We start from the raw sequence: 22,053 nt of genomic DNA on the forward strand, positions 1-22,053 counted from the left end.
GAAAACAGTCAAATATATTATCCACAGAGGAAACCCTCCTGTCATTCCAATGGAGTAAAATTTGCATCCTCATCAGTGAAATACTAAACACCAACTTAGAGGCTGAAATGACCATTCCTGTTGGAAGGAAACCTAGGTGAGCTGGGTACTGCGTGGATATTTGTATTGTCATTATTCGATGCTCAGGAATTGTGTTCAGGGACTGCACTTCTTCACACTTCCCATAACAGCAAACAGAGCTGGAATCACAGCTGAATACAGCAATCTGGAACTAGTGAGGAGGACACAACAGGTCCCCTGCACATCACCGTACAGCTGGGAGTGGTAACAAGGGAGGACCATGCAGCTTATTGTATCCTGTGCACAGTTTCCTCACTATCAACTCCATCATTGTTGAAAGTCTAGTTCAAATTCTGCTTGAAGAAACTTACACAATCCCCCAAGAAAATTATCTCATCTTCTGAATTTAACATGATCTTATCGTGCATATAGTTATGGGACATGTTTTCTCTTCAAAGGTAGCGCCGATCAAATATCAAGCTACAGAAATGCTCAGAAGAGTTTGACTTGCTGTGTCACCTTGGTGATATAAATATTTCATTTTCCCAAGATCTACGGTTTTTGTCTCTCCTGATTGCTGTCCAGAAATTGCTGAGAAATGTGAATATATGTTGCTAAAGCACAAGTAAATACTATGAAAAAGAGAATACTAATTTATACAGTCAGACTAGTTTGTTTAATTCACTGTCAGAAAAACACACTTGAAAAATCATACAGTGAAGCAATGATTTATATGCTAACTCTAATCATTTGCAGCCAAGTGAGAAAAAAAGCAATATTCTATTCCTAATTGTACTGCTGCACTGAAGTGCTAAATATAAACCTTTATGCCACATACTTAACTGAGGATGACTTAGCAATATCAAACTTCAGAAGGCATCTTCTGTATCAGTAAATTTACCAGTATAAATTAAATCATTTAGCAAGAACCAAGCAGAACAGTAATATGGACAAAGCTATGTAGTTGTAATAATTTGTCACTTTATGCCTATACCACTCTTGACTCACCCCCCTCCTCCCTCAAAAAGGTCAACAGAGGAGGAGCTGGCTTTGGTTTTCCTTAGCTCCCCAAACTGTCTAACTGAACAGACACCTGTAGCAAACACTCCAAAGAACACAGACTCACTTCCCTTAACGTCATATAACATCATGCTAAAAAAATGCCTCAAACCAGCAACAATATGCTTACCATTATGCCAAAGCGAAAACTTTTGGAATCAAGTCTTCATTTCCTCCTGTACCATGAAACTAATACTTGAGTCAGCTGACGGCTGTCCTGCCCGCTGTCCTGCCCGGCGCTGAAGGAGACAGTGCTCACTTTAAAAGAAGGGGGGTGGGACCCACCGTGCAGAACGGCAGGACTGGGGAGACCCCCTGCTCAGCTTCCTACTGCAGCACATGAAAACGTGCCACAGACTCAATGTAACAAATGCCATGGCAGTTCTTTCCTATGTGACACTGCTGTTCTCAGAATACCAGCTTTAGTTACTTTATTGTTTACCTTAGTGCCTTGTAGCTGTAACAACCCCATGGCCTGAAAGTAACACGTTCCAGGCACTGGTTTGGTTCAATGGACATGGCTAACAAAACCAGGTGATCTGCTTGAAGTGTTTTGCTTATGTTCAAATTTATAGACAGCCCCCATACAGTACAAATACTGGAGCCTTATAAAATACTGGATACCTTATAAAAATTTTGAAATATGGAATTTTAGTGCCCAATTATTGCTTTTGTAATTCCATCATAAAAGGCTGAAATCTCAAAATTGTCTGGCCCAGATTTCTACCAACCTATTTCTCTCATTCAAATTACAAAGGACAGGGCATAATTTTTAAATTCATATTTTTCATTTTGCACCGCAATATTTCCTGTACACCAAACACATCTTATTCTGTTCTACTGTTTTTATCACATTTCTCTTTCCTACCCCTACTTTAACGTATATCCAGTTTCACCAAAAGTTGTTCTTTTTGGCTTTTTATCAGCTGGCTGCAGCAAGGAAAGGATTACATAAAGGATAGGTGTCATGTTACTGGCATAGCAGTGATGATGCTAACAGATAAATTAAGCTTCTGAACTCACCCAGCATGAGCAAGAACAGTCAATGACTGCTGGAGTTACAGGACTCCAATAACCACTATCTTCCCTACTGACTACCATGACCCTATTCAGAACCTAATTAATGCAGTTCTGCATAATGAAGAATAAGACCAATTAAGAAAAAGAAAAAACAAACGAACAAAAACACCCCAAAACCAAAACAGTAAAATTCACACACATTTATATATATATTTGTAAATATGTTTGGTAGTTTTCGCTTTTTGAGGTTGGATTTTTTTTTCCTAAACACATAAGCACATACATATATATAATGTCAAATATTAAATCAAAGACCTTCTGAACACTCTACTCTGGAAGTAGAGCAGTCAGAGATGACAAGTGGTAACCCATTACCCTAAAGCAGTCCAACTGCTTTCATATATACATTCATACCTCTGAATAGCTGCAGAAAGTGCTCCCAGAAGATATTAAATCCAAAGTGTAGCTACTTCTGAAATTTTTTTATGAATTTAAAATATTCACTTAAACTGTGAACCATGGAAAAACCCTGTATTATGTGCACTAAACTGAAATTCACTAAAACCTGTTGCCAATGTTAACAGTGGGCACTGTTTCTATGTTTTCACAGTTTTGAGTAAGAAGTGGTGAAACATTAGCTCCTCCCATATGCTTGACAAATCGCTTGAATTCTTAACTGATATTCACCTCTTCTAGCAGGTTACTTCTGCATGTTGCAAGCAAGCACAGCACAGCCATCATCCAGAAAATTTAAGTTGTTTTTCCTGAATTTGATCACAAACAGCACTGCTATTATTTCACATAGTTATACTGCAGAACTGAGAAGGGGATTGTTCAACAAAATTTTTCATTTTCACTGAGCTTTCACCTTTTCCCATCACCCAGTAATGATATCTGGTTATGGGTCTCATATTTCTAACCAAAAAATGCCATGCAAACATATACCTGGTCTTGCAGGTCTGCACATCTGCAATAGCCAAGCCTTCTGGATGAAACAAAGGAAAACAAAATCCTGGTAGCTAGTACTTAGAAGGAGATTTTCCACATCTGACTGACCATGAAGATATACACAGAAACTGAAAAATGCTGTCAGATTGTACAACTCAAAGGAAAGTGTTGTTTTGGGGAGATGTTTGGCTTTAGGTTTTTGGCAGGTTCAGGTTTTCTGCATCTTGTCTAACGTAAGTTAAAAGCTTCTTCAAGAAGCTTTGAACTGTGCAGTATAAATATTTACTAAATATGGCTTGTTACTTCAGGCCTGTAAGGTACGGGGAAAGGTCTTTGCCCCTCTTCAATCTTTTTGAAAAGCAAAAACATTGCACTTCCTTTTACTTGAACAATTAAAATAATCACTCATTTGCTATTAGGGTTTTGAAAGCTTTCTAGCTTACACTTTCAAAACAAATCCTCATTTCCCTTTCCCAAACATACAGAATTTGTTTAGGTTGGAAAGTACCTCTGGAGATCATCTAGTCCAAACCCCTGCTTAAACAGGATAAACTAGAGAAGAATTACACTCCTTTCACAAAATAAAAATTCAAACAATCTAGAAATTAAAATAAATCAATATATTCAGTTTCAAATCATTGATTTAAGAGGCCACAGGGCTCTCCAGAGAAGATGGTATTCTGACTGTACCAGGACTATTTTCTTGGTATGTCTCCTGTCACCCGGTGCAGGATTAGACAGCTTTTCTATATGAATCAGCTGTTAAGCCACGTGAACTGAGTAAGGCACAAAATGTGATTCAGTGCAACCACACATCTATTTCTATATTTTGTAGGATGATGAGAGAAAGTTAGAAGTCTGAGTTTACATTTTTTAACATTCTGACACAGTATAATTCATCCGATTACAAGTACTCTCAAAAGAGGTGCTCAAGATAGACTAAAAAAAAAGACTAAAAAAAAACTTGGTCCAAGATCAGTACTATGTGAATAAATGAATAAACAAATCAATCCATTAAAACAGCAGCTTCCCTAGGGTGTTCAACCCAAGTGGACTTCAAAGGAATAAAATATGGTTCCAGCTTGCATTATGGAATTTCCCTCCATCATAATAGGGTGGATGACACTAAGAAACATTCATGTACTTGTAGAAGTAGGAACACAATTAAATCTTTATCTATTTACTTGAATGCTTAATGGTTTACAACAAAGGTATTGGACCAGTCAGAAAAACAGATTCTATTTATTAACTTCTCTTTTTGGGGTTCATGAATACTTGATCCAAAGTAATTTTCAATCAATGTGTGACCTCAAAATACCAATTTCCAAGCAAACTGACTTAATATCATAAAAAATCCAAGCCATTTTAAGAAATATGAGAGCAATAGCTCTCCAACAAGAAAATAAAAATACTTCCTCGCAACTCTCCCTTAATTCTGTCTTTGGTATTAAAACCACTTCCGAAGAGGTAAATTACATATCTAGCACATAGCTAGGATCAGGCTCAGATTTCAGAGCTATGATTCACCACTTACAACACCTTCTAAGAGAGATAGATAATAAATAGCACATGTTATTTACTAATTCTAGATAAAAGAGATCATCTGCCAGTCCAAATTAACTTCAAATGAACACACTATCCCTAAATGTAGGTTACTAGAGCAGCTAATCTGACTTCTGTTATTTAAAACTTAATTCTTTTAGATCCCTCCCATAGCAGGCTACACTGAAATAGAAGTTATCCCCTCAAGAAAGGATAATTCCTCACTAGAAACTATTCTTCCTGATTATTATTCATCACTTATAAACAAACATGCTGACTTCAAAGCCAATAACAGACTTGCTATCCTTGTAAGCAGTGCTGCTGTGAGATTTCACTTAATCACAGTACTTCAGCTTGCCCATGCTAAAATGTGTCTGTATTATCAATGAAATGGGAGAAACTTTTAAAATGTGTTCCCACCAATTACACAAAAGCTTTTTTCTGCAATAAGTGAAATGCAGAAAGGACACTTGAATTTTCCTCAGCAGGTGCTCTGCCAGATTCATTCAAGTTTGCTCATGCATGTGGTAAGAGTTCATAATGGACCCCTAACGCAAATTTTTGGTGAAAATTTGAAAATGAGTGTTCTGCATTGAGGAAAATTATAATCTAATAACACTGCTTTGTGATGGAACACAAGGCATTATTCAGGAGAGCTCTGTAACCAACCCCTCTGGCACTTTCCTGGCCACTCCTTTGTGCTGCTCCTCCCTGCAAGAAATGCTAGGCCGACCTCGCTTCTGTCCCAGGCTTATCAGAGAAGCTGCTGTGAGGACAGACCTGCCTTGCTCCAGTTTGCTCCCATTTTCATGGGAAGCACATACAAGGTGAAAGAACTTCCAACCACACTGAATACCTACTTTTAGCCTCCAAGACAGTCATCTATACTACTGGAAATACTAAATGTTATGAAGTGACTTTTGTGTAGACTAAGCTCCCACAAGGAATTTCTCCAGTTCAGTATGTATCTTTTCTATATGGAGAAAGCACATATTAAAAAATTGGAATAATTAAAACTTTTGTCAACTTCAATTAATGCTACTATTACAGACAGCAAAGAGGCTTCAGTAATGTGACAAATCAGATATGTGGTACTATGAATATCGGTTTAATGCCATAGTTATAGAGAAAAAGAAATTGATTTATTGTAATTAATTTATTCTCTGATGGTTACCTTGGCAAGACAAATTACTTTCATTTCCTATATGGTATCTGAAGTTATTTTAAAAATTCTTTCTTAAATAATGCTATGTGTTCTGGAAACTGCTAGCATATCCCTTTCAGTAAGGGCAACTGGATACAAACCAAAAGAACAATACTATTCATTGACTTTGTGAATAGTTTTGGCATTTTCCAATAAAAGATTCTGAACAATCATCCTCAGACACACATCAGCCATATATATCTGGTCAGGATATATGCTTCAAGAACCATTAAGGCTCTTTTGGAATCTTAACCTTATTTTTTTCCTTTAATAAATTCAAATTTTCAAATCATGCTTTACCTTTCTGATTTGTTAGGATGGCCTTCACACAACTTGATTCATCCTTGCTTTACATTACCACTCTCATTCATGTCACTTCCAGTTATACAAAAATGTGTAATTTAGATCACTCAGGAAACCACCTGATGTTTACAACCTGATTCCCTGGTATCACAGTGTAGTGGTCTGTGTGTATTCCCTAATTAATACTGGCTTACATTAGAGAAGCATGAAACAGCAGGAATAAATCAGTGATTAAAAAACTAGTGATTTCATCTAGTTAAGATGCTGATCTACGTAAGAGGAAAAGAAAGACTGTTCCCTTGTTACAAACTCCAGAAGTCCTTTTTCCTCAGTTCTTGCCTATCCCTATTGCAAAGTGCAAGGCAGATTATGTAACAGTGCCTTGGTGTAAATGGCACGCAGATACCATAATCTCTAGAGACAGCAATAGCTGGCCAGAATAACCCATCAATAAAAACATGCTCAGATGTGCAATCGTAACCAGTTGATACACTGGGCCTGATTAGCAGATTATTTCTTCAAGGAAGGTTTATGTGCAGAACTGTAGTAACTGCATGGATGCTCCACCCCTGCAAATGTTGAAGGCCAGGTTGGATGGGGCTCCAAGCAAACTGGTCTACTAGGAAGTGTCCCTGCCCATGGCAGGAGCTTGAAATGAGATGATCTTTAAGGTTCCTTCCAACTCAAACCATTCTAGGATTCTCTGATTCTATCAAAGTTTGACAGTTCTACACTTCAAGTAAGAAAGATGACAAACACTAAGAAAATTTCAACAAAATCTTATTTTAGACGCATCTCAAGTTTGTGCTGAAAGCAATGCACATTTGAGAATACAATTATAATTTTAAATTTTTAACACAACTGTTCACTAGGGCCACACTTGTTCCTCTATGTAGTCCTATATGATAACACAAGTATCAGAAGAGTTATATTCCCCCCTCATGACTCAAAGTAAGCAAAGCCAAAGCTCTATGCTGTTAGCATGCCCACACCTGACTACATTTGAAAGAAATTACTGCTATGAAGCTTCAACAATTATGTTTCCATGTTACCCCCAAGCAGTAATTTCTTGGAACAGTGGGATGGAAGGCACTGTGTGTTCTTGTCAAATATATCAGAGCAGTTCTCTTTCAAAATTCATCACAGAATCTATCAGCCAAGACTAGCTCCTGCTTTAACAAGTTGCACGCGGTTTCATGCAGCGGAATTTGAGAGCTTGATTAGTTCAGAATGGACCACATTGCCTGAACCCCAGTGTGACAGGCCTTGGGAGAGCGGCAGCACTGGACACTTGGAATGTCTCAGGATGCGCTGTGCAACAACTTACGTAAAGTGGCTCCCTACACTGGGAGAAGGAAAGGGCCTTGGAGCACTGGTTTCATCAGTGCAGAAAGGAAGATCTACAGGAAGTTATCTCCTTTGCTCATTCTTAAGAAGTCCTCACACATTTCAGCAGAAGGACACAGTGACTGCTTTAACTGAGGCTCTGGCACCATCTTGGGGTACAGCTTCATGTGCCACACTGTGAGCGTTCAGTGAATTAACTGCACTCCACAGGAACCACAACAGCACAGGTGGAGACCTGCTCGCTCTATTGAGCAATGCATATTTTAGCAGAAAAGTAGTCAGGTACAAGCTAATGAAGCTTGGATTTGTGACCAATGGACAGGCACGTAAGGTAATTTCAATATTATTACTAGGAAATATACCTATTGAAAAGTCTTACATGTTTCAGTCCCCATAAGTAACCACTAATTCCAGCCTTGCTCACAGTATCCACGTCATAAAAAAGTAACACGCGTGCATTTTTAAACTCTTATTTATTTAATAAATTTCTGTGTCTCAAAGATGCTGCTTTCTGTCTTTTTACAGCGACAAGTAATGGAAACTTTCATTATTCAAATACAAAATAATGTACTTTCAGAATTAGGTTTAAAAAAAAGAAAAAAAGAAACTCCACTGCATGTGAACAAACTGATCTGTGTTTCAGATAGGAATTACAAACAACAACAAAACTAACCATCAAGTTATTTAATGTTGACTGATGAGGTATCTTTACTTAAAATTTGATGCAGTATTTTCAGGATAATATTTCTTATTTTCAAATGACTTTTATATAAATATTCCCCAGTCCTAAGTATTAGGTAAAAATTACATTTTTACCCAATGTTTCATTAGAATGGATATCTCTAGTTGACCAGTTAATTGCAAACCAACATTTTAAAATTCCTTCCATACTTTAGCAGGATAAAAATGAAGACAAAATCTCTACTCAAGGTCAGTATTATTAACAAGCTTTTAAAAATTGGAGCAATTCTTCAGCATGTCTTTAAACTGCTATTTATTCAAGTGTTTCAGAAAAAACTAAACTTTAGAACTACAGTAAGAATAGCAATTGATTGCGACATTAAAGTACTTGTCTTAAAAGTCTTTCTCACCAGCATTCTGTCTCCATTTTCTGTCAAGTTGCAATGTACTTACATTTCCTCTGCTCCTCACTGCATCAAGAGCATCTGCAGCAAAGACTCATTCATACAAATACAGACAATCTGAGACACCAAAATGCTTGTCACACAGAAAATACTGTCCTTAGAACATACACACATTAACGATTTGCATTCTTACCTATACCAGAAGGTGTCTGTCAAAATCAGGCCTTCCCTCACAAACACACTTAGACCACAACAGACTCTGCCATGGCAAAGACACAGTGAGGCACAGCAATTTCTCTGACATGTCATTCTCCACAACGTAGGAAACGTTTTAGAAATAAACACAAAATTTAGGCTTCTTCAAGTCAGACGTTTGTTTGCAGCACTGTGAAATTGAAATTAAAACTAGAACCTTGGATTTCTGTCTCAGATTAGTGTTTCACAGAATTACTCTTTTTAATAAGAGAGGAAGAACTGAATTCAAGCAAAACTAAGTTACCAAATAAAGTAGACTCTAAGAATGAATACTGTGGAAATGAAAATCCACAAGAGGCGATTTCAAAACACTTGTTTCAACCACTGAATGAAAGGCTGACAAAAAAGTCCTTACAGCTATCAAGCTAATTTTCATATAATCTATTTTCTGACTTCGTCCCTCCATCAAGCACCTTTTTGAAGTGATTACCCAATTTTAAAGCTTTTGGTTATTGGTAGGCGGAGGAGGCAGACTGTCTGCCATTTCTTAATATGTTATTGGTTTAAATAATTAAATCCAGAAATCAAGATTATATTTACTGTATCTCCGTAATTTCCTATGGGAGTTAGAAAAGTTACTACTGACTCTCATAACCTTTCCATCCTCTGCACACTTGTCTCTCTAAAACAATCAGGCTGCAAAATCCTAAAGTCTTCATTGAACTGTCACCCTGTTTTGGCTCTTCTGTGTGTGTATGTATGTGTGTGCCTATACACGTGTGTGTACACACCCTCTCTACCGACACACACAGGGTAAACACTATAATCACTCCACTTAAATACAATTTTATTTAAATATATTCAGGTCAAAATCTACTAACACTTTTTTCCAATTACTTCCAATAAAGGGGCCCGAACTTGCTTGTTTTGCTCCAATACTAAGGCTGAAAGAAGAGTTTAGGCTGGAAGAGCAAGTGTTCCACATCTGCGTGAGCAGATTGGCATTTCTGCATCCACCGACTTGGAAAAAGGGATCACAGAAGGTAACCAAAACTACAAACAAGCTCCATAACTGCTCATATGGACAATTTATGAGGGCACTTGCAAAAAGAGAACATCCTAATGAACACATCTACCTCATCATTTTTTGTCTACAACAAAAAAAATCACAGGGAAACATTTTTCAGATGATTCAGAAAACTATTTTTAAAAATTCAAGTGGCACTGGAAAAAAGTATTTATTTGTATCTCAACATTTGATCTACAATTTCAACTACAGTTCACAAAGTATTTCTATCTTTTTGTAGAGACAAAACCTTGAACATTGTATGGAGCAGCTTGAATGCTTCAGCAGAAATAGTATTTTAACATTATCTTTCACAGTCCAAAATCTATTCATTATTCCCATCAGATCAACATATAAACTTATACACAAAAACCCAACATGAGAAATGTGTTTGAAAAATCAGAAATTAAAGATATCTTACAGGTTACTTCAAAGTATTACTAGCATTTAAGCAGGATCACCTTTCCCCTTAATTCTTTCATGCAATGCATGTGTTAAAACTACCTACAAAGAAGCTTTAAGTAAAAAGCTTTTTTAAAAGATTTAAAGGTTCAATTCTGTGTTTGAATATATATTATAAAAATTATGGCTGCAATTTTATTAATGACAACAAATGTGGAAGCTTAATTGTCTGAGAAGGCAACAGAAGTCAAAACAGCCCTGAAATAACTCAAGTCTATAGGTTGCAGATTATAGGTGAATGTTGAACACTAAAAATTTGACAACATGATGGGGTCAAAGGTGAAGTTATTTTTCAACCTTTCAGATCTCAAGTATTTTTATTCTTTCAAAACTGTAGTTGAATAGTTTCTTCTCCTCTCTGTTATAGGTTACTAATCAATTCACCTCCTTCCTTTTGCTCTGCAACTAGATTTTTCTATATAACATAAATTTAGTTCTAAGTGATGATTCTTGATTTTCACCTATGTGTAGATGCATCAAGAATGTAACTTCTGAAGTTAAGAATCAATCATCGTATTCCTGTAGTTGTATGTATGAGTCCTGCGTTTTATTGTTCGTAAAATAAGCATACAAACCAAACATATCTTCAAGAAAGACATTACTTCTTGCATTTATTTTTCTGTATTTGTTTCATATTCAAATTAACTACCATGGTAGTTACAGTGCTGACCTCAATATTCTGTAACTATGAGAGCAGAGCAAATTACCGACAAACTGTACTTTGCATCACTTTGTTAGGATAACAGGTAATGGGAAAATGAGAGTTTAAAAATCTCCCAGCTAGTCAATAAGCAATTTAGTAACTGAACAAATACTCAAGTAGCTTCACAGTGAGCCAGAATGTGATGGCCGTGCTGCTGAAGGTGGTGGGAATAACCACCAAACCATCCCCACTTCCTACATTACTCTTCCATAGCCTTGCTGGCACAAGTGTCTGTGCCACAAATCTGTCCAGGAAACCTCTCTGGGTTAACATTTCCTGTGTCCCAATCAGGTTAATCTCAGGAAACTGATTCACTTTCCTAAACCAGTTCTCCACATAACCACCCAAATGCTTATGCAAGCACAAGCTATGACTAGGAAGGTGTGTAGAGCAATAATGTAACCAGGCTGCATAGGTGGGGTGGTTTCTTCTCACAGCAGTGACAGATCAGAATATTGATAGTTCTGTAAACTAAAAAACAGTTTCTCATTGTTGCTGTCTGAAAAATCTCCCAGGAGAGTTTCCTTCAACTTGTGCTAATGATCATTCTCTTTTTAAACATTCCCTTCAACTGTTTCTCCCTTCATCTACTTTTCTGCTCAACTACATGATAATCTGCTGCCTCTGCTATCTTCCTTCAACCTGCTGCCTTCACCTCTCCTCACCTCCTCCAGTCAGTGCACTTCACTTCCACTCAGTCATGTCATCTGGAAAGTGAACATATCCTACTATACATGACTTTTTATTTAGGAATTCTGGATTACACATGTACATGTGTAATCTGCATGCACAAGGCAAGATGGCTTTCTGCCCATGTCTTCCAGTCCTTTCTACTCACACACAACACGAAGTCAACTTAGAATTTTTAGAATTACCTTTATGCAAAGCTTTGTGGCAATTTCAACTCAAACTGGTGCACTGCAACTGCCCCTGACAAGAACAGGCAAGGGTATACAGAAAGGAAAGCATGACTCTGCACAGTACAGAATCTCTTGTGAAATCAGTCTAACATACAGAGTTTTCATGACCTCCTAAATAAAAATAAAGAATTCTTGGAGCAAACTAGCACTTTAAGAAGCCACAAATTAAGATATAATCATCACAAGCCAAATATATCTAGCACAAAGAAGGACATAAAGCCTTAAGAATTTATGAAATAGTCCAAACTTACTTCATCAGAAGCAGAGCGAAGACACTGGACAGCAGCCTGTTTTTTCATTTCCTCTAGTGTTAGATCAGAGCACTTCTTCTTACTCTTTCCCCATTTCTTGTAAGCTCCCTTTTCCCAGCCCAGGAAGATGTCATTCTCCTAAAATCAAATCAAGAAATTACATTATTTAAATACAGTAATACCTTAGTAGTATAGCAGAACAGGACTACAAATAACATACTGTGCAAAATGAAAACAACCCCTTTCTATCTGCTAAAAACTACTTTTTGACAAATTAAAGATTAGTTTGATTACATAAAACTTGCACTTACTATTCAGAAAAGCACATGCATCTTTCACAGGACATGGAGGCAACTCACACTTCACTGTAATATTTTCCAATTGCAAAGTATATCCACAAAGGCAATTTTATGGCCAAGTTATGGTTGAATGCATTACTGTAATTTACACAAAAATGTTAGTTTCACTGATCTCCGAAATAATAAGAATGAAAAGCATGTAGTTCTGAGTTAAGATCAAACTGAAGAGAAAGTTAAACAAGCCAGAAGAAGAAAATGCAGTGTTAGATCCTGAAGCCTTCAACTCTGTTAAAATGAACATGATTACAGCTAGAGATAGCAGTACCTACAATAAAATAAACCTGAACTATTTCTGAAGAAAACTCAAATAACTGAGAAGTGAGGATGAGAAGGTGGGGTTGGCTTCTAATACATGGAAGAACGATAAAGAACAATAAAATCAAAATAGAATGTTATTGTATTATATGCAATCATCTGAAGATATGTAGCATCCCTTTATTCTGGCTTTGCAGAATTTACAAAATTTATTACCAGAATTGTTTGCTCTTCACTGTCTGTTCACATACATATACATGATTTCCCATATTCATCTCATGAAAGAAATATTTTGGCTATCAGTAAAATAGTCTTTTAACATCTTACAATGTATGCTTGTCTAAAATCATCTTGTTCAGAGAGATCCACAAACATCTGATGCTTTTCAGCCTACCTGTTTCAACCCATTCAATGTATCTGTCACTGCTTCCAAAGAAAACCAGGCTAAAGCCTACACTCATTTAAAAGAATTCATATTCCCCATGGTTTCAAAACAAAGTAAAAACAAGTTGTCAGTGCAAATAATTGTCCCTGTGCAATCAAAGAACAAGATGGGAAAAAAATGGGGACCAAGAAAGACCAGTTATGTTGAGAAGCACCAACCAAAGGGCTGCCATTTGTGACTTCACATGAAGGAAGCACAGAAATTTGCTGGATTTACTGCTTAAAGTCTTATTTGAGCACCAGAACTGGAGAATTGCATCTAGAGCTGACAGAACAAAAAGCTATCAGTCATTCTGGTTTTCCTTGTAAGCAGTAAGCACTTGTGTAAGGTGCCAGTGGTTCACTTAAAACAAAAAAATTGAACAGGCTACTGTATGGTTATTAGAAGGACTAACTAAATAAATAATAGAAAAGAATAAGGAAAAAGTCAGCAAATAGGTTTAAAAGACTGTGCATATCTACAATTCATTTTAAAAAATAATTTTAAAGTCTTTTCCAAATTTGCAGTTTATATATTTCTTTATACAACAAGGCTGTAGAACACTCTAACTCTTCCCAATATTCATATGAAAGAAAACAAACTGATGGGGACCACCTATCCCCCACCAGTTCCCAAAATGCCTCCAGCTCATTCACATGGGCACAGCCACAAATAAGTAAATACAGACCCATTTGTGTGGGTGAAAATCCAGGTACACCAGCAAATTTGCACCATGTTAACTTCATTTATTCTGATTTTACGTGGTATGTTCACAAAGGTAACATCTGCAGTAGGAAACCATTCCCAAAATGCTATGTATGTTTTTCTCTATGCTTACAAAGGTTTTCTTTGTACTGATACATCACAGCTTTACCAACTATCTGTCAGCAGAGCAGCAAAACCCTTCATGCTCACAGAAATTTATAAAGCATTTAATTCAGTTCTTCACACATGTAATTTGGAAAATAGCTGACACTCATCTACAAACTTTGACAGTTTTCAACTTTTAAAAACTGAAATATGCTATTTTTTTAATAGGGGAAGGGAAGCTAAACAACCCTCTCTCAGGTCCCCACCCGAGAGCTGTGATATCATGGTCCCATCCCTCCTCACAGAGTGAGTGAGTTGTCACTGCACTTTGGGAACAACATGGCTTGTCTTTCAGGATGCAGCAATTGAGGACATAGCTCTAATAGAATTCTTCTTTTCTTTCTACGTCTTTATACAATTCACACAAAAAATTTTTTTAGACATATGGTTTTCAGTCACACCTGGCTGCCAAGTTTAAAACTTGGGTTTGGATTTCTTTTCCTGGACAAATTCATGCGTTTTATAGCCTCAGGTTTTACAAGACTAGGAAAGACCATAGATTACAGCTGTCCCATGCAAAATTTTGCAGTTTAAAATCCACACCTAAACTCCAGTATTTATCAGCACTATATATGTATTTGATATAACCTACGTTCCTGCAGATCTTGCACCTTCTGTACACAAACCAAATACCACACCCTTAAAACCCTACAGAGTAATGAAGAAATTAAAAAATCCTTAGGCATAATTCTTGTGTATCAGAACAATTCTGGATGAAAGACAAAAAGTTTTTACAAAGCCCAACATTACAATAAAATGCCTGAGAAACAAGAAAATGTAATACACTCTAGAGAGTGAGTTTGTCGAACAGTGAGACAGTGACTTTATGATGACTAAATCTAAAAAAAAAAAAAAAAAAAAAAAAAAAAGAAAAAAAGAAAAAAGAAAAAAAGAAAAAGAAAGACAGATAGACAACCCAGTAGCTCCCAATGTTTTAAATTAGTTAAATTATTATCGTAATCTTTTCCCCTCTCTTCTTCTCTGTCTTCAGCAGTCAGGAGCCCATCAGTAGGTACACCCCTTAGACTGAAAAGTATCAAGTCCATAACAAACAAGAAAGAAAGCAGCACAGCAAAACATTCTGTATGCATGAAGACAGGTAAACTACTTCCTCCATGTGGAAAGAACAACCAAGGACTTCTGATCTCTTCCCATACTAGATGCCTTCATTTGCCTTGTAACAGAACTAGAGATCGAAAGACAATGCTTTTGTTTTAATGCAAGAGCTCTACACTGGTTGCTGAACTTTCCACAAAAGCAATGCCACTCTGAACTTACAGATTTTGAAAGTGTATATAAACACAGAAGAAAAACTGAAATTTTGCTTAGCGAGTTCAAATATTTAAACGAGACTACCATTACCTAAATTTTCAAGAGATGACCACTCAATAAAGAGGTATCAACAGAAAGCCAATGCCCTCTGGATACTGAAAAAAACCTCAGTTTGAATATCTAAACTGCTATTTAAACATCTACTCTTCAGATATTTATCTACTATCAGATACTTCTGACAGTAGATAAACATCTGATAGATAGACTACTTCAGATGGTTTTTTACCATCCCCTACGTACTATGTAACTAGATAATTTCATTAGAAATTTTTAAACATGAAGACACTGAAAATGCAGTTTCCTGACAAGAATAACTTAATAACTACAAATATGGCTAAAAAAACATTGATGAAGTATCTGTATTCTTCACACTAATGGTGCTTCAAGAAATTCAGTATTTTGAGTACTTAATTCAATTTTAAATTAAGGTACAGACACAAATTTTGGAAAGATTTTGAAATGGCTTATTCTCTTTATGCAAAAGCAGCAATTCTGCCACTTCCCTCTTAACTACCAAGAAACTGGAAAAACAAAAAAAAAACCAAACCAAAACAACAAAAACAACCCCACAAACAAACCAACAAAAAGCTCCACAAGTTTGATAGTGATTTTTCTTTCAATTGCTGCAAAGAGAAATATCTACTATCCGTAGAAAAACAAATGTGACACCTTGCAATACAAATGAAATAAAAACATTATGAAGTTCATGGTTCACAAAAAATTGCAATATTAAAAAGGTAAACATAACCTGTTTCTAAAAAGGAAAATAAAGGAAGACTTAGGGAACTACAGGCCAGTCAGTGTCACTTCTGTGCCTGGCAAGATCACGGCCCAGATCCTCCTGAAAACCATACTAAAGCACATGGAAAATTAGGAAGTGACTGGTGACAGCCAACATGGCTCCACTGGGGGCAGATCATGCCAGATAAATTTGGTGGCCTTCTATGACAGGATAACATCTTTGGTGGATAAGGGAAGAGTAAATTATGTCAACTACCTGGACCTGTGCAAAGCTTGTCACGTTGTCCTTGCCTCTGGAAAGATACGGATTTGACAGATGGATAAGGATGAGGAATTGGTTTGGTGGTCACACTCAAAGAGTTGTGGTCAACGGCTTGATGTCCAAGTGAAGGCCAGTGACAAGTGTTTCTCTGGGTCTGTGTTGGTACTGATGTTCTTTAACACCTTTCTCAGTGACAGGGACAATGGGATCAATGCTCCCTCAGCAAGTCTCTCAGCGACACCAAACTGTGTGGTGCTGTTGGCACGCTGGAGGGAAGGGATGCCAGGCTTGAAAGGTGGGCCTGTGTGAACTTCATGAAGTTCAACAAGGCCAAGTGCAAAGTACTCCACCCAGGCTGAGGCAATTCCAAACACAAATCCAGGCTGGGCAGAGAAAGGATCAAGACGAGCCCAAACAAAAGGACTTAGGGCTCTTGTTTGACGAAGTTGAACATGAGCTGGCAATGTGCGGTCACAGCCCAGAAGGACAGCTGTATCCTGGGCTGCATCCAAAGCAGTGCGGCCAGCAGGCAAAGGAAGGTGACCCTGGCCCTCTCACTCTCATGAGACCCCACCAACAGTACTCCACCCCAGGTCTGTTCCCAACATGAGAGGACATGGATCTGTAGAAGTGAGTCCACAGAAGGGCCACAAGAGGGCTGGAACACCTCTGCTATGAACACAGGCTGACAGAGGCTGTTCAGCCTAGAGAGGAAAAGGCTCCAAGGAGACCTCACAGCACCCTCCAGTATGTGAAAGGCCCACAGGAGAACTCAGGAGGGACTTCTGACAAGAGCAGGGAGTAACAGCACAAAGGGGGGATGTCTTTAAACTGAAGGAGAGCAGGTTTAGATCAGATATTAGAAAGACGTTCTTTACTCTGAGACGTTCTTTACTTGAAAGGTTACCCAGAGAAGTTGTGGCAGCCCCTTCCCTGGAGGTATTCAAGGCCAAGCTCGGGCCAAACTCATGGGGCTCTGAGCAACCCAGTCTTGTGGAAGGAATCCCTGCCCATGGCAAGGGGCTAGGAACTAGATGGTTTGGAAGATCCCTTCCAAACTAAACTATTCAACGATTCCATGACAAATTATATCCAAAATTGAGTATCACTGCCTCTTGGAGAATTTAACAATTGATAATTTGGGGAAAATTGCAACAGATCCAAGTGTACTTAACATTTATTATTCTGCAATGTATAAAGACCTTCAGTGATCTTGCCTGAAAAAATGCTTCCACTAAACTGAGATTCAGGAAAAACTATCATAGGCTGCTTAAGGCCACAGCAATGGATACATTCTCATGATTAAATTCATTATAAATACTGAGAAAGGTCTGATGAGCCAGGATCAGCTTAGACATTCCTTACAGGCTGCCTCAGACTGAGACAAAGATATAGAGATAATACATAGGTGAGACAGTTCAGAAGAAAACACAAGAACATTGGCTCAAACTTGCCTAATATGCCCCAAAGGAAATGTGGATGAAGAGCACATTTCAGAGAGCAGCATAAGTTTTCTCCATGGCAAAAAAAACCATTGGTAAACACAGAATAGAGAGGACTGGGAAATGTTCTTTAATGTTAGATAGTAACTCCAAAGCCAGGTGTTTATCACAGAAAGAATTCATCTAAGACTTGTAGTGAAAAACCAGGGAATCATCTAGCCACTACAGTCATCGCTTTCCCAGATGTCACAACCAGAACATTATAATCCTGTGGAGCCTGACTGCAACGGAACAACTGATAATGTGGCAGATCACAACACACACAGATCACAACATGCATGGCTATGACCTCAGGGAATTTGGGACTGATGGCAGGCAGGAAAATTCTACTTATCAAAATTAATCAATCCAAGTATAAAAACCTGTAATCTGAGTTTCTGTCAATTATAAACTTTTGCTCATAATCCTACCAGTTTGAAAGGGCAGTCTATGTGATGTTCACTAACTAGAAGTTACTTCTAGGCTAAAACTAAGGAGAAGAAATTTGTCACACCCACTCCAAAGAATGAGAGAACATGCAAATGCTGCATCTGTCAAAATCTTATGTTTGTTGAGCAGACTGCTTTTAGACTTTTCCCATTAAAGTAAAAGCAGAAAAGAAGAAAATTTAGCAAGGCTATAGCTAGAGCTATAAAGACATCATTTTACTTACATGTCTGACTTACACTGCAAAAAAGAAAGCCAGGAACTCAACAGAACTGTCACTACACAATCAAGGCGTCTAAACAGGGCATGTAAAGAGTGGAGAAGTTATTTCATAGCATTTATGGTTGCTTTCTCGGATTTAGAGATAAAGTTGTGTGGCAAACATCACAGACCACTGTAACCATCTGATTTCAGAGAATACAGGCAGCACACATCCATGCTTGGAGAAATGTGGCAAGTGTACTATCATGCAATGGTCTATACCCAAAGAACACTAAAGGAAGTATCTCCATTATCCCCAGAAATCCAAACCCCAAATGTATTGGCACAGAGATGGCTGCAAAGAAATCCTGGCTGTTAGGAGGACTCACCAACCTGGCACTTGAGCTTCCATCTCTGCTTTGTATTATGTAAGCCTTTGTGACAATACAGTAATATCCACAACTTAATAAAAAAGGAATGAGCAGCTCAACATGATCACTCACACCAATACTAACGCAGCAGAGAGCGTGGAAATCAAGTTTCTCAGATAAGCACAGTCCTTGAGAATGAATGTTTTTCTTGTGCACTAACACACGAGCTGAAGCTGACTGCCCTGGAACCCATACAGTTTGCACAAATATAAAACCCCTGCGAGCCTACTGCTGAGCTCCAATCCCTGCCACCACAATTCCCATCCCTAAAACAGAATAGAGAATACAAACTCATAGTTCCATGATACTCCAAACCTGCCCCATATCTAACAGACACCAGACAGAGAAATACAGAACAGATCAGTTACTGCACAATGAACGAGACAAACGCCAACTAAAAATCAATAAGCAAGTTTCCTGAGCCACACGCTTTTACAGTAAAGATATTGCTCCATATTCACCTAGTTTTTCTCAAAAAACTAATACTGTACACAAAAAAATTACTTCCCAAAATTTGAATTATGTAGTTCTCAGCTACAGTACCCCCCCCTAGAAAGGGACAGAGGGCAGGACCACAGCTGTTTTCCTCTATGAACTTTTAAACTTAGTTATCTCAGGTTTTAGAAAGTGGTTTAACTTTTGCATGAATAAGCTTTATGGGCATATTAATTTCAAGATACAGTACCATTTTCTAAATGTGATTAATTGGTCCTTTCCTCAGTTTACATGTTCATGTACGGGAAGAAGGGGGTTATTCCCATTGTGTAAACATACACATTTGAGTTATCTAAGGATTTCAAATTAGTCATGTAAAAAAGTACAGCTAGAAGTCTTGGTCTCACAGTTCCCCCTCCTACCTATTCTTTTCCTCATACACTGATTCCCACAACTTTAAGTTTACATACTTAGTTGGGGTACTGACTAAAAAACTATGGTCAGAAAATATAAAAAACTTGTTCATTCAGGACTGTTATACAGCTTAATAAGTAGTAACATAAATACAAACTAAATGGAAAATGCTTTGCATTCAAGAAATTTATTTCTACATGTTGCTGGTGAACCTTGAAATTCACTGACACTTGTGTACGTCAGTCACAGTGTTACCCTTCTGTAGCTGAACCCTGTCCTCATATTGTAGGATGTCCTCATAATGCGTTATGAAAAAATGTGTTTGAGTGACCCAAATGTATTTCTTAGGGATGATAAAAGAATAGCTGTAATTATACTAGAAGCAGCACTGCTGTTTTTGTCAGATAGGCATACCAGCCAGATTAACATTTAACACATGGTTAGTGGAGTGCAGAGGACCACATCTTCATTTGTCCTCTTCTCTTTAGGTTATGGATGAGACATACAAAAACACAAGACACATAGAAAACCCCACATCCTCTTCCCCCCAAAATATGCATGGAAAAACTAGTATCTACTACTAGAACATAAATCCAGACATCAGGTCCCTCTACTGGGTTAATATGGGATGGCAGGAGAACAAACAGCCCCTGCACCACTGGATCTGGGAACCTAGCAAGAGGTTCAAACCAAGTTCAGTCACCAAAGTCTCCTGTGTCATTAGCACACGCAAGACAAACACAGACTAAAGTTGGCAATGATATCCCCATCCCAGGGCAGAGGGATAGGCCAAAATCATTTATGGACTTAAAATCACAAGGTTAAGGCCTAAAATATATCACATGTGGGCTGAGGTGTCTTTTCCGCTGCTCTCTTCTCTTAATAAAAAATGAAAACTACACTTTGGACTTCAAATATGTAAGTGAAAATTATGAAAAAGCAAGAATAAAACCTATGATCAGAGACAGCAGAAGTGTAACTCTCATTCTGAAAACTTTGTATGCCTTCATATAAAAGATACCTGAATGGAACTACTTCAAATCAGTCTACAAATAATTAGTCTTCCCACAAAAAGAGTCTCCCTGTTAAATATTGAAAAATCAAAACAAAAAATCTCAACCTGGTCACAGAAGTACACAGTTTGCAGTGCAATAGCCAATTATTTCTGAGTGTTAGGAAAACAATCTTAAAAAAAGGATTTTTACCTTGGAGCTTTAGGAAAAAAACATTAACTTCCAAAAAGGAGTTGAAAGTATGAAAGTAGATCAAAAGCAACAGAAGACACTTGATATGGAAAGTATGCATTACAAGTGCATTTCAGTCTTCCTACTGCATGAGCAAAGGCTTACAAACAAAGCCTTTATCTCACAGAGTGTCCAGCTGTTGGGGTTAGGTTTTGGGGTTTTTTAAATAAAGGCTCTATCCCTTCAAGAGGGAGAACAGTCTACAGGAAGAAGCCTATAGCTCTAGACCACAGATTTGTTATATTCAAAATCAGCTAGGCTTACAAATAGAATGTGAAAGATACAACACAGAACACTGATTTTAATACTGTACAAAGGAAGATCAATTAAATAACGTTTCATACAAAGTATATTTTAAGGCAATGCCTTCTGCTTCACACAGATTAGACTATCTTAATGCAATATTTACTGTATCACAAATTGGTTTGAGAACACATGCATCTACAAATGTATTTTTAATTAGAATTTAAACAGAATCAAATCTTAAAAGTACCTAGTTAGTTTGCCACTAGGAAACTAAGAGCAAGGTATTCTGATTAAAAATCAGTCTAGTGTGAAGTCAAAAGGCTGTCTCACAATGTTCAGTTCTCCCTCAACAGCAATTCTGTGGGACCTCAAATGTTAAAAACTTGACAGAATTTCATTATTTTCTGCTCAATTTATCATTATTTCAAAGTAAGTAAATTCAGTAATAAATTCAAATGAAAAAAAGCATGTATACTTGGCAGAAACATTCTGCACTTCACTTACATTAAACAGTCTGTAAATCTAGACAATTTTGAGGTTTTTCCTTAATGGACCAAAAGTGACTAAATGTCACCTATCTCAGCACAAAATATGAGCGATTTCCAAACATTTTGAAGATACTGCTGATAGGCCTCAAATCTTAAAAAAAAACAAACCAAACTGAACCAAATAAACCCCCTAACACACCTAATAATGAGTATCTTATACAGCATAGATCAGAGACTTCTTTAGTAATCTTTTAGGCC

The 22,053-nt window shown here is 37.4% G+C and overlaps 1 protein-coding gene across 1 annotated transcript in view; it reads right to left on the reverse strand.

The window, feature by feature from the left end:
• KIAA0232 (KIAA0232 ortholog) overlaps window positions 1-22,053 on the reverse strand; it is a 63,217-nt gene that overhangs the window by 18,917 nt on the left and 22,247 nt on the right. Inside the window, exon 2 of the mRNA XM_066317232.1 lies at window positions 12,166-12,303. Within this exon, the coding sequence (XP_066173329.1) occupies window positions 12,166-12,213 (48 nt within the window). The 5' untranslated portion in view covers window positions 12,214-12,303. The remainder of the gene's footprint in view (window positions 1-12,165; window positions 12,304-22,053) is intronic.

The sequence above is a fragment of the Sylvia atricapilla genome, chromosome 4, assembly GCF_009819655.1.
Source record: "Sylvia atricapilla isolate bSylAtr1 chromosome 4, bSylAtr1.pri, whole genome shotgun sequence".
Classification (NCBI taxonomy): domain Eukaryota; kingdom Metazoa; phylum Chordata; class Aves; order Passeriformes; family Sylviidae; genus Sylvia; species Sylvia atricapilla.